Raw genomic sequence first — 12,717 nt, 5'->3', positions numbered from 1 at the left:
GTTACGTTTTCAATTAAGAATTGTCCTTACGTAATTAAATTTTTCACTTAGAAAATGCTTCAAAATATAACTTACAAATGAATACGAGTTGATTTATTATTATAACAAGACTATTTATATATATATATATATATATATATATATATTATCTTAGCAGTTTGTAATTTTCTAGTAGTAAATATCAACAAGACAGTTATTAATAACGCAGTTATTTAACAGATGCCGTAGACTAAGCTTTTAGTATGGTAATTTTCTTTTTTCTTTTTTTAAGCATAAATTTTTACATAAACAATTTTAAATTCTCTCCTTCCCATTTGCGTTATTATTAATATTAAAATTATCAAGAAGAATATATTTCCCAGAGGAATTTAGATTTAAACAATTGGCGCTACCACGGGTAGGAAAGACTTATCAATATTTATTATTAGAATAAATAGCCGTTTTCCTGATTGTGTAAACAGTTGTAAAGATTGTAGTTATGATAATAAAATTCAATGCAAAGATGGAGCTACTAAAATCTAGAAAAACTGGTCAGAAGAGTTCTCGATCGTGGAACAACAGATACAACCTGCTTCGACGCCCACCTGGAAATGTCAGACAGATGCTGAACCGTAGGAACATAGATTAAAAAAAAAAAAAAAAAGATATCTAAAATCTGGAATTATTTAAACATTCGAGTGACTTCTGTTAAAATGTTTCATACAGTAATGGAAAATATATTCAAATTACGTAGAGTAGTGACGAGAGGAGATCTAATACCACGGTTAAAAGTACAGGTTTTATGGCTATTTACCGTGAAAATAATTTTTAAAAAGTGGTATAATGATAATAATTCAGAACCTTTAATATAAATTACAGAAGTAGACCTTATACAGTGCCGTCTTATCCATTAGGCACTTTAGGCACAGCGCCTAGGGCCTACGAAATTAATAATTTCCTCAATTGGATACTGTTTTAATTATAGAATACATAGTAATGATATTGTTTCGATTAAAATGAGTTAAATTGCTTAGAAATTACTTAAAAAATTTAACTTAAAGATTACATTTAAGAAATTAAAAAGTGCCTAGGGCCTATGGAAAGCTTAACGAGGCCTTAGATTTTAATTTTCAAAGCGTAAAACTCCCGTCTATGATAAAAAAAAAGAAAAAGAAAAAACGCTGCTGTAAGTACAGGAGTTTGTGTAAGTGGAATAATAATAATAATAATTATATTATAGTAATAATAAATTATATTACTCGAGTAAATAATTTTAAACGTAAATACGTATATATAGGGCCTATATATCATCGGGAGTGGAAATATTTTAGCAATATACGGTTGTAAATTGGCAAAAGTATGATGAGAATTGGAGTTAACTGCAACATTCTGCTAAAGGTTTATAAATAGTACAGCCTTTTTTTTTTTTTTTTACCGAGTAATAAGTAAGATGTTAAGCGTTTTAATTGATGTTTTCGTACCTGATTTGGTTTCCGCACTCCATACTTTTAAATAATATCCCTTTCGTGTGTTGTTCTATTAAAAACTGCGTCTTTTAAAAATATGTTTGTATTAGTAAATTTCGCATTTGGATATATATATATTTTTAGTAACGCTCATCGAATACGAAGCGAAATCAGCATTTTTATTTCGAATTATTTCGGTTTATTTTTTCTTTTTGTTTTTTCGTTTTTTTCCCTCCCCCGCACCCGCGTATCGTTAAAGCGGAGACGTAGAATCGAGTACGTCATCGAATCGTATGCATATATATATATACGTATTATATAAATATTATTATTAATATTTTTCTACTTCCGCAAAAAATCCGGATTTATTTTCCGGTTCTTTTCGTGACGTCACATCCGCACGCATGCTCAATCATGATAAGGTTTATGCCCTGGAGTTGAGTTGAAAACAAAAACGTCTTCTGCTCACCGAGATACACGCGAAGAAGATATTTACGATTGCAAAGGTTACTAAAAGAAAACTGTTTTATTAAGTCGTTAACAGAGAATATGAAGAGGCGTAATGCCGAATGTGGAAAGATTAGAAGAGCCGTGAAAAGAACAAAGATTGCCGAAGGGATCTATGGAAGGTAAGCCTAATGTTTGGTAGCGGAGATGGAGATGCGAGAATCTCGTGCAGAGTCCGCGAGATGACAGAATCGCGTTGAAACTGATTTATTTTCGCGACGTAACGAAAATCCATGTGCTTGACACTTCGTCTATTTATCGTTATCGTTTTCTTTTTTTTTTTTTACTTTGTTTAACTGGCAATAACCGTGAAACGTGTCCGTATCCGATTAATTAATATTCTTCTCGTTTTTCTCATTTTTTTTCTATATAATTTTTTTTTTATTTAATACGTCGTTGACATTATCAATTTTCGAATTTTTAATTGGATGTCAAGGTGACTCCTGGGCTCTAACACTTACGTAAGTTTATCTTGTAAACGTATGAAAAATATCATTGAAATTATATATATATATATATATACATACGTGTATTAAAAGCAGTTTGCGTAAGAAAAGTAAATATTTATAATGGACGAATCGAGGATTTGATTATCGAATGTAGGATTTTATTCACCGATTCTAAAATTATAAATATCAAAGTTATATATAGGAGAAATTGTCATCTGTTGTAGTAGTTGTCATACCTTTGTATGCAGTGTAAAATGTGATAGAAATTGCTGGATAGTTTTAAAAATACAGTTTGATATATTTTAAATGTCTTATAAGAAAACTGTTAAATTTTATTACTTATAAAAAAAAAAAGTTATTTAAAATTTTTTTCTTCACTATAATGCAATTGTTATTTTATAAACAAAATATTTGATGTTTTTGATTGATGTAGAATTTTTATCCAAATTTTGAAATTATTTTTAATCATCGATAACATTCTAAAAGACATCTATTTGATATGTGGTGACATTAGTTTGTTATTCAATTACTTTAAAATTCAAAAAAATCTATCAGTTGTACAGCCTGTATTTTTAAAATACTAATTTATGTCAAAACTACAATTCTTTGGTGTTGACGTAAAGTATTCAATTATAAGAAACTTACATAACATCAAATAGACATAAAATAATTTTTTTCTATTAAATAAATGGCATAAAAAAAAATTTATCATCAAATATAGAAAATAAATTCTTCTAAATTATTACTAAGTTAATAAATGAAATAAATGATTATCTTTATTGAAATACAGAATGTTAAACTGATTATTAAAACTTAATGACAATATTTTAACTTCTTTTATGAAGTCTGATATGAATTTTCAGAAATAAATAATTTATTTTCTTACATAATAGATGTAATACCATAAGGCAAGGAAAACCTTTCTCATATATAACAATGATAATAGGACCCACTAAAAATATAAAACAAGCAATAAATTAAGACGAAGACGAATTAAAAGGATAAAAATATATTGTTAAAAACTTAATTAAATAATTTGTTCTTTTTGTTTACATTATTTCTTTCTTATTATTTGCTTATAGTACAGCAAGCATTCACAATGGTGTATGTTTTGTAAAGAATATAAATTTGAAATATACTAATAACAATAATTAAAAAATTCTTAAATATAAATTTTTAGTATATTGTCATATATAATTATATATGTATGTATATATAATTGTAGGATGAGTTGACGTTTGCAATATATACCGTATTTTCCGGTGTATAAGACAACTTTTTAACCCAGGAAAATCTTCTCAAAAGTCGGGGTCGTCTTATATTCTGGAAAGTATGGTAGTCAAAAATAAACAAATAAAAGCTTACTGGAATTATTTCTATCCGATAAAACAACAACCTTTTTTAACGTTTTTACGTAATTAAAAATAGTGCTGGAACGTAAAAAAAGGTTGTTGTTTCATCAGATAGTATGGTAGTCTTATATGGCAAGTATATCCCAAACTCTATATTTTAACTGTAAAAGTCGGGGGTCGTCTTATATGCCGGAAAGTACGGTATATTTTCTTAGTGACAAAAACTTTTCCTTTAATTACAATGACATTATGCACAAAGTGCAATATTATAATTATAGATTTTATAATAAATTTATTTCAATACAAATGAATGAATGAGGCTTTGAAAAATCAGTAAAAAAAAATTAATTTGTAACCATATTTTTCATTGACATAAAAATTCCAAAATTAATTGAACTTAATTTTTAACTTTTGTTGTTGTTTATAATTTTCGGAATGAAGATTTGTATATAAGACTAATTCTTTAAAAAAAAAAAAATTATATAATTTTAAAAATACTTGAAAAAGAAATAGAAATGTAATTCATAAAGTTGTTTTTAGACAGTATAGAGTTGTTGTCATATATATGTTGTCGTATATATGTCAATTTGCTTTAAGATATATGCTTAATTTATTTTAATAAAGTCACCCAAGTGTACTAATTAAGACTATAGTTTGACATTATTTTATTCAATTAAAGTTATTTAAACTCACAAAGATAGTATGCCTATACAAAAGTTAAAATTGTCATCTTCAGGTGAGATTTGAAAAAAGAATACATTATGTTAAGGTCAGTTTTGAATCTGTTATACTTCATTTAAACTTTAATTTATTGATATAAAAAATAAATTAAAGTTTATTAATATAGAAATGATGATTATTTACAATTTGTATTTAATCAGAACAAAAGAAGAAATTCAGTGTTTATTTGATTACAAATGTGCAATTGGAGAGATTAACATGGAACAATGAGTAAACATTCAGGATTATTGATCTGTTGAATAATTATACAGAAATTAAGTTAATATAGTTTCATAATGTAAATTTTAAAAATTAAAATGGAAATTATTTGAATTTAATTCCATTGCTTTTTAATCAAATGTATTATGTCAAACTTAGATAAATTGTCACACAAAATGTAATTGTTATCAATCTTAAAAATGCCAATATTTCATTTTATGCTTTTTCATTTAATATAGGATTAAGCATATTTCCTTTAGTTATTTTGCACATATTTTAATATTCTTTTTTTCAAATATTAAATTTGCTAATAATGATATTTCTACATAATAGGGTAATCTAATCCTAATAGATAATTACTAAAACTTATCAAAATTTAATGTGTGTTATAATTGTATTAAATTGTTACAAAATTTAAATTGTATATTAAAAACATCAAGTAATCAAAAAAGTTCAGTAAAATTAGATTTTTCAGATTTTCAAAATTGTCTGAAGTTTATTTTCAGTATAATCTGAACTCATAATGTATGGGCATGATGTTAATTGCATAAATCTGACATATTAGACAAGAGTTATAAATTTAAGTCTTTCTTGAGACATATATATATAAAATATTAAAATTAAATTAAATTCTAATTTAATAATTAAAGTTTTTTCTTAAGATTATTCAGAACTATAATCATTAATTTTAATTATTCTGAATATGGATGGTGATATTTTGACAGTTTTAGGATATATACTGTAAAAAGTTTTATTCATTTTACTAAATAAGAAAACTAACAAGTAATGAATAAGCTAAGTTATGGGTTTAAAACAGTTTGAATACATCTGCTATGATAAACAAAATAGCTTAAATGCACATATTTATTGCATAGAAATTTGAAAATGAAATTGGTACCTGCATAGAAAATTTTTGTTTCTAAATAGATCAACTAATTAAAATTTTATCTCTAATAGACAAATCCAGTCATAAGAAATTAGAGATCTGACTTAAAATTGTATTATAAGTGAACTATTTTGAAATAATCATTGTGTTGTAATTTTATATTTAGTATTTCCATTAATTTGTTATTTAGCTAACATAATTTTTAAATTTATTAGATTGTCTTTTAGAATGATTTGATTTAGTATCGTTTTAACGTGTTTCTTCATTTGAACTTTTTGTATGGATAAGAAGATATGATTCATTTTGAAAAATGTTTTATCGCAATAAATGATGACTCCTTAAATGCTGTTCTTGAATTTCTTAATAGAATCATTTCTTAAAGAAATAAAAAAAAGGCAGTATATAGATATTATTTTAATTCTAAATTCTTATTTGCAAAATGTTTGATTTGAGATTCTTAAGTAGCACAATAACAAAATATGTATCTGCTATAAGAAAAACTCTGAATTAGAATTCTAGTCTGAATTATTTATTTTTTTAGTTTTCTAAATTAATTAAAATTTATTTAATTTTAATGTTATCAACAGATGATGATACATTTAATTTTAGTATGAAATTCACATACCGTATTTTACGGACTATAAGACGCATTTTTTTTCTTTGAAAAATTGCCTCCAAAATTCAGGTGCGTCTTATAGTCCGTAGCATCTTATAGGTATTTAAAAAAAAAAAAAATGCTTAAAAATGCTTAAAAATTAAAGTGCGTCTTATAGTCTGTAGCGTCTTATAGTTCGTAAAATACGGTAATTGTTAATAAGCTTATTAGATTAAAATTTTTTAATTTTTATTTTGACATTTACTGTGCTATAAATACAGATTATAATCCATAAATTATAGGACAGGCATTATAAAAAGTCAAAAACATATGAGAGAAAGATAATACATATTTTTTTAATATATTATTTATATGGGCTTTAGCATGGTCATTCAATTTTTTGGAGAGTCATAAAATTCCTCTTTTCTGATTGTCATTAATTTGTCGGTCACAGCTTTTTGGATAGTGGGAACATCTGCAAATTGGTATCTTTTAGGCTTCAACTTTAAAAATAGAAAGTAGTCCAGAGAAGACAATTCTGGTGAATAGTGATAAAGGGTGGGAATTTTTTTTGTGTTAAAAGTTGACACATCATTGCAGCTTTCTAAGCAGGCATATTACAGTGCAATAGGAAAAATACTGGGACTGGAATGTGACAGGATAAACAAACTGAGTGTGTTTTCAAGAAATGATCCAGTACATTATAAAATTTACTTGTTTTAATTCTTTATGAACCATGCCTTGAGTCAAAAAAGAAAAAGATCAACATCGTTTTGATGTGTGACTGAGTTTCAGTTCCTGGATGATATCTCATTAAGCCATTGAGAATGCTGTTGGTTGGTATCTAGCGGATCATAGGTGAAACCTATAATCACTAGATACCAACCAATTCTTAGATACCAATAGATATAAACCAATTCTTATCTCATGTAATGATTTTGTCAAAGACATTTTTCTCTGCATCTGCCATTGCAGTGATGTCCTGACAAAATGTGACTTTATTCTTTCTTTGCTCAGCTGTTAAGGCATGTGAGACAAAATTAACCCACATCTTTCTCTTTCCAATTTTTACTCAAAAAGTGAAAAACAATGGTTTTGGAAATGTTCAAAGTCTCAGTTACCATTCATGATGATGATTGACAATTATTCTTTATCAACTCAATGACAGTGGAAATGTTTCCTTCTGTTTGAGTCAATGTGGTATGGACACATCTATACTCATATTGAAACTAATCTATTGAAATACTCTATCATGAAACTGAATACCAGCTAAAGACATTAGACTGATTCAGAACCTCATTATCATACACATGTTTTACCGTTTTAGGGTTTCTATAGTAGAAAAACTCACTTTAAAACAAAATTCAGTTGCTGTTTACTTTTTGAATCAGTGACATAACAATAGAAATAATTTACGCTAGATGTTATAACTTGTGTGTTTCAGATTGTACTAGTGACATTCTGCAAATGAACAGACAACAGTTGCTATCACTTAATGCAGGCATGTCAAAGATATGGTCTGCGGGCCATGACTGGCCCTCAAGGCAATTAGTTGTGGCCTGCGACATTAATTCAACAATGCTATTTGTTTATTTTTTATTATCTTGATACCAAAGAAAATGTGAACATTTTGTACATTTTGTATTTAAACAATTATTTATTTATTTATTCATATTACTTAGAGATATTAATTTTACTTAATTTATTTTTGTGTTTAATTTTTTGTTTACATTATTTTTTCTCTATTTCATCTTTTGAATTTCAAATTAAAGTCCATCTAAACAAGATTATTTATTTTTGCTGGAAAAGTACAAATGTTGTTTTTTTTATTTTGTTGTCAAATCTTGGGTTATTAAAAATGAATTTTTTGATTCGGCTACTTTTGGGCTACTTTTTATAAAATTTTTGTCCGCAAAACTTAAAAACATTGGCATTGTTGTTCAGTATTCAAGACACTTCTGTAATTAAAAACTTTGTTGCGTTTTCTTATTGGTGAGCAAGTTCGGTCAAATAAACTGCAATGGTAAAAAATTTTCAATAAATAAAACGTCAGCTAAAAGAAAAGTTAATAGTGAGTGCTGATTTTTCCAGCCAAAGTGGGAAATTTTGTACTTTTTTATTGAATGGAAAGGTAAATCACTTTGTTTGATTTGCAATCAGATGATTGCCGTTTATAAAGAATTTAATGTGAAAAGACGCTATGAAACGAATCATAAAGACAAGTTTGAGTTATTTACCAATGAAATTAGGCAAGAAAAACTGGCATCTTTGAAAACTAAACTTATGGGGCAGCAATCATTTTCTAAAAAATCAAAAACTGACAGTGAGAATGCAATGAAAGCTAGTTATTCAATCGTTAAAGATTGCAAAAAAATCAAAAGCTTTTAGTGACGGTGAATTTTTAAAAGAATGTATGCTAAATGTGGCCGACATTTCATTCCCATCACAGAAACAAGTCATTCAAGAAATACCCCTAACTAGAAATACAATTGCTTCCAGAGTAAATGAATTGGCAGAAAATTTGGACTATCAGCTTAAACATAAAATTAAAGCATTTATTTGGTATTCCTTAGCAGCTGATGAAAGTACAGATATCAGAGATACATCGCAGCTTGCAGTATTTATTTGTGGAATTAATGACTATTTTAACATCACAGACGAGTTGCTGCAGTGCGTACTATTGAAGAGTACTACCACAGCTCAAGATATTTACTCAGCAATTGAGCAATTAGTAGCAAATTATGACTTGGATTGGAGTAAATTCTGCAGTATTACCACAGATGGGTCACCATCCATGGTCGGTAAAAATGCTGGTGTTGTGACAAAAATACGGAACAAAATTTTAAATGAAATTAAAGGTGAACGACCCAAATTCGTTGGAATTCATTGTATTGTACATTAAGAAGCCTTGGCCTCTAAAGTGATGAATCCCATAATTAAAACAGTTAAGTTTATTACAAGTAGAGGACTAAATCACCACCAATTCATGCAATTTCTAAAAGATCTTGATGAAAAATGTTCAGATATTCCCTACTTTGCAGATAAATTAGCAGATTTTTCTTACCATTTGCTGATCTTATTGCTGAATTTGATAGTTGTTTTGCACATTTTCGCGAGCTCAATACCTACGACTTTCTTCTTTTTAATGATCTATTTACATTCCATGTTGGTAAAGCACTGACTTACTTGCAAATGGAACTAATAGATTTGCAGTGTGATACTGCTTTAAAAAAGTAAGTTCAATGAAGTTGACATTTTGGCATTTATACAAAGTACTTCAAAAATCAAAATAGCTATCTCAACTTATGCATAAAATGCAGGCAGCATGGTTCCTTGTTTGGAAGTTCATACGTGTGTGAACAGTTGTTTTCAACAATGAAGATTAATAAATTTAAATACCATTCAAGACTTATAGATGAACATCTTCAGTCCATTTTGAAAATCAATGCCGCATCGTTGACACCAAACATCGAAGAGATAATGAAGCGTAAAAGAAGTCAAGTTTCTGGATCTTCAAAATAATATTTTGGTTTAATACGTCTCTACTTAAAAAAATTATAATTTTTTTTCTCTAAGAAGTATATAAAAAATGATTTTATTATCTATACTTAGTATTACATATGCATTTTATTTTTAATCTGGCCTGCTGTCATTCTTGAGACAAAAAATTGGCACTTAAGGAGTTTGAGTTTGACACCCTGGCTTAATTAGTACAATGTTCAATATATCACTACACTACTGTTCTGGAAAATTAAGTCCTAAAACTTATGGATTGCACTGTGTATTTCTCATAAATCATGTTGTAATAGAAACTATTTATCAAATGTATGTATAAAGTAGGATGTTCCATTTTAATCAATACATGCAAATATCTGGAGAAATTTGCATCCTATGAAAAAATGTTACAGATAAAATTTGTACTGTGTAAAGGGGGACACAAGATAGTGCTATTGGTTTTCCCATAGTGCTATTATCAGTAAAACCAATATTAATTAATTTCAATTTTCCAAATGGAAACATACATTTTTTATTCCATATTCAAACTCGACCCATAAAAATATAAAGATTTCATCTAAAAAAATTTTTTCTAAAAATTAAATTATCAGAAGATATGAAGGTTTAAAGTTAAGAGCTGATATTTAGTCATCTTGTTTGGTACACTAATATTTTTAAAATTTAGTATTAGATGGGAATAAAATTTAGAAAAAATTGTTTAGTGTAAAGAGAATTTGTGTGCATGTTTCTCAAAGATAATGCTTGTCTAGGTAATTTGAAAGCTTACATAAAAGGTTCTGGGAAATTTATTTGTGATCAATCTCAGGGAAAATCTAAAGTGGTCAAATTGTTTCAAAGTAGTGTTCCTATGTACTTTGACATAACTGGAGGCAGTGGACCCACCTAAATCATGTGACAGTGCAGTATTTTTGTGAAAGCTATGTGCTAATTTTTTTAGTAAGTTCTGTATTTTAAAAGAAGGCTAAATTTATAATTACATAAATTTATTATATCAATAATTATATATAATTAATTAATTTAGAGTTATTTAACTTGTTTATATTTTTAAAACTATAAATAATAATAATAATAATAATAATAGAAATGCTGTTCTACAACAATGTATGTTAAATTCACAAATTGTAAATAGTTCTGTGAACAAACTAAAAAAAAAAAAAAGCCTGGAAATTTATGTATTTCTTTGACTGATGTAAATTACTAGAAAGACTTTATTTCCCTTACTTTTAAGTTATATTTATCTTGTATGTCAATACTTTGTTTTTGTGCTTTCTTTTCAATGCTGATTTCAGTTTTTAAAATAGGCATGAAATTTGTTGGACTTATTTTTGGAGAGATGACTAATCTGCATATCTCCTGGGATTTTTTTTGTGAAAAACTTCAGATGGATAAAACTTCCTGCTCAAAATGATAGTATTATAAAATGGACATCAGTAGAAATTTTTAGATAATTCATTTGAATTTTATAATGCAATACAATTATAAAAATTTTCAGAGTTTTTAATTACAATAAAGATTGTGAGGAAAATTTGGGTGAATATAGGAGAATGCAGCAAAAATAATTCTTAAAATCATACAAATTTGTTAGAGTGCAAAAAAAAAAAAAATTATGAAAGTTAAGCCATGATTAAATTTGTAAACTAATTCTTGGATAAAAGGAAAAATAGTGTTTTATTTTCTTGTGAAACAGTCCAATAAAAAACAATGTTAAGTGGAAAAAAGCATAATTTTTTATTATTAACATAAATATCATTTTACATTATTGTACTGTTAAAAATTTAAGACTTGTAAATGGAGCATGAAAAGAAATATTGAATATAAAAAATACAGTAGGTTTTTGATTTAACTGACTTATTGGGGGATAGGTGTCCATTATTGCTAAAAGTCCATTAAATTGAATGTGCTTTAAAAACATATTAATAACAAATTTGCATTGCACAGGATGTATTAAAATGTTAATACAGTAGAGCATCGATAAGTGGAACGTCGGTAAGTGGAATGGCCGGAAAGTGGAACGATTTTCAGTCGGACTGTGTCGTGCTGAATCGAATGTTTTTGATACTAAATTTACTTCTAAAGTATAATTTTCATGTTTTTTATATTCTTTAATATATTTATTTTGTTTGTACAAAATGCAGAAATAATTTTTAACGATATGATAGCCTCGATGATTATTATAAAAATTTTCGTTGGGCTTAAAATCGACGAAAATTCAACAGGAAGCGATACGCAACGGAGAAAAATTTGAACATCGGACAGGTTAATGTATTTTTTCGTACAAAGTCGGAAACTGGAACAAATCATTAACTGGAAGGACCCCAGTCCTCAATTGGTTCCACTTATCGACGCTCTACTGTACTTTGTTCATACTTATAAATTATATTATAATGTATATTGAATAATTTATACCCATTGACTCACTGACCTAACTTTTTAGTGTGCTCTATCTGCAAATATTAACTTTTCTTTAGGACAGAAATTTTTGTTTGTTAAATTTAGAGTCTACTGTGTTACAATTGAGTTATTTTTAAAAAAAATAAACTTTAAAATTATTTATAATGTAATATAAGAAAATATTAAAGAAAAAATATGCTGTTTTAGAAATAACAATTTTTTAGTGGATAAAATTATATAGAATAGTGATATATTATTATTGATTAATAAAGTTTAAAATTTGAAGATTTTTTTTGTATTAAAATTCCAATATATTTTAAGAATGAGAGAGAAAATTTAAAGAATAATTTCACTTTCTAAAAAACTGGTTATATGTAAGGAAATAACCCACAATATTATTTAATAATATGATTAAGTAATCTAACACATTTAAATAATTTAGGTTGTTCTGTTGAGTATTCATTTATATCTGATGAGGTACATGGATAACAGATGAAAACATTCATATTATTAAATAATTTTACTTGCTTTAGGTATTTTGTGGGTTATTCCATTAAAGAGTAGTTTTCCTTAAATATTTTGTGACTTTTCTGAAGTATTCTAATGTAATAAGCATGATATAATACTTTAGAAGTAA

General features: G+C 26.8%; 1 protein-coding gene across 1 annotated transcript in view; it reads left to right on the top strand.

Moving 5' to 3' along the window:
* The first annotated feature begins 1,842 nt into the window (after window positions 1-1,842).
* LOC136977204 (macoilin-1-like) overlaps window positions 1,843-12,717 on the top strand; it is a 96,317-nt gene continuing 85,442 nt past the window's right edge. The window contains exon 1 of the mRNA XM_067272668.1: window positions 1,843-2,074. Coding sequence (XP_067128769.1) covers window positions 1,995-2,074 — 80 coding nt within the window. The 5' untranslated portion in view covers window positions 1,843-1,994. The remainder of the gene's footprint in view (window positions 2,075-12,717) is intronic.

The sequence above is a fragment of the Centruroides vittatus genome, unplaced genomic scaffold, assembly GCF_030686945.1.
Source record: "Centruroides vittatus isolate TY-2023 unplaced genomic scaffold, ASM3068694v2 contig_452, whole genome shotgun sequence".
Classification (NCBI taxonomy): domain Eukaryota; kingdom Metazoa; phylum Arthropoda; class Arachnida; order Scorpiones; family Buthidae; genus Centruroides; species Centruroides vittatus.
Note: the sequence above shows the minus strand (reverse complement) of the source record. Positions and strands in the feature narration are given on the sequence as shown.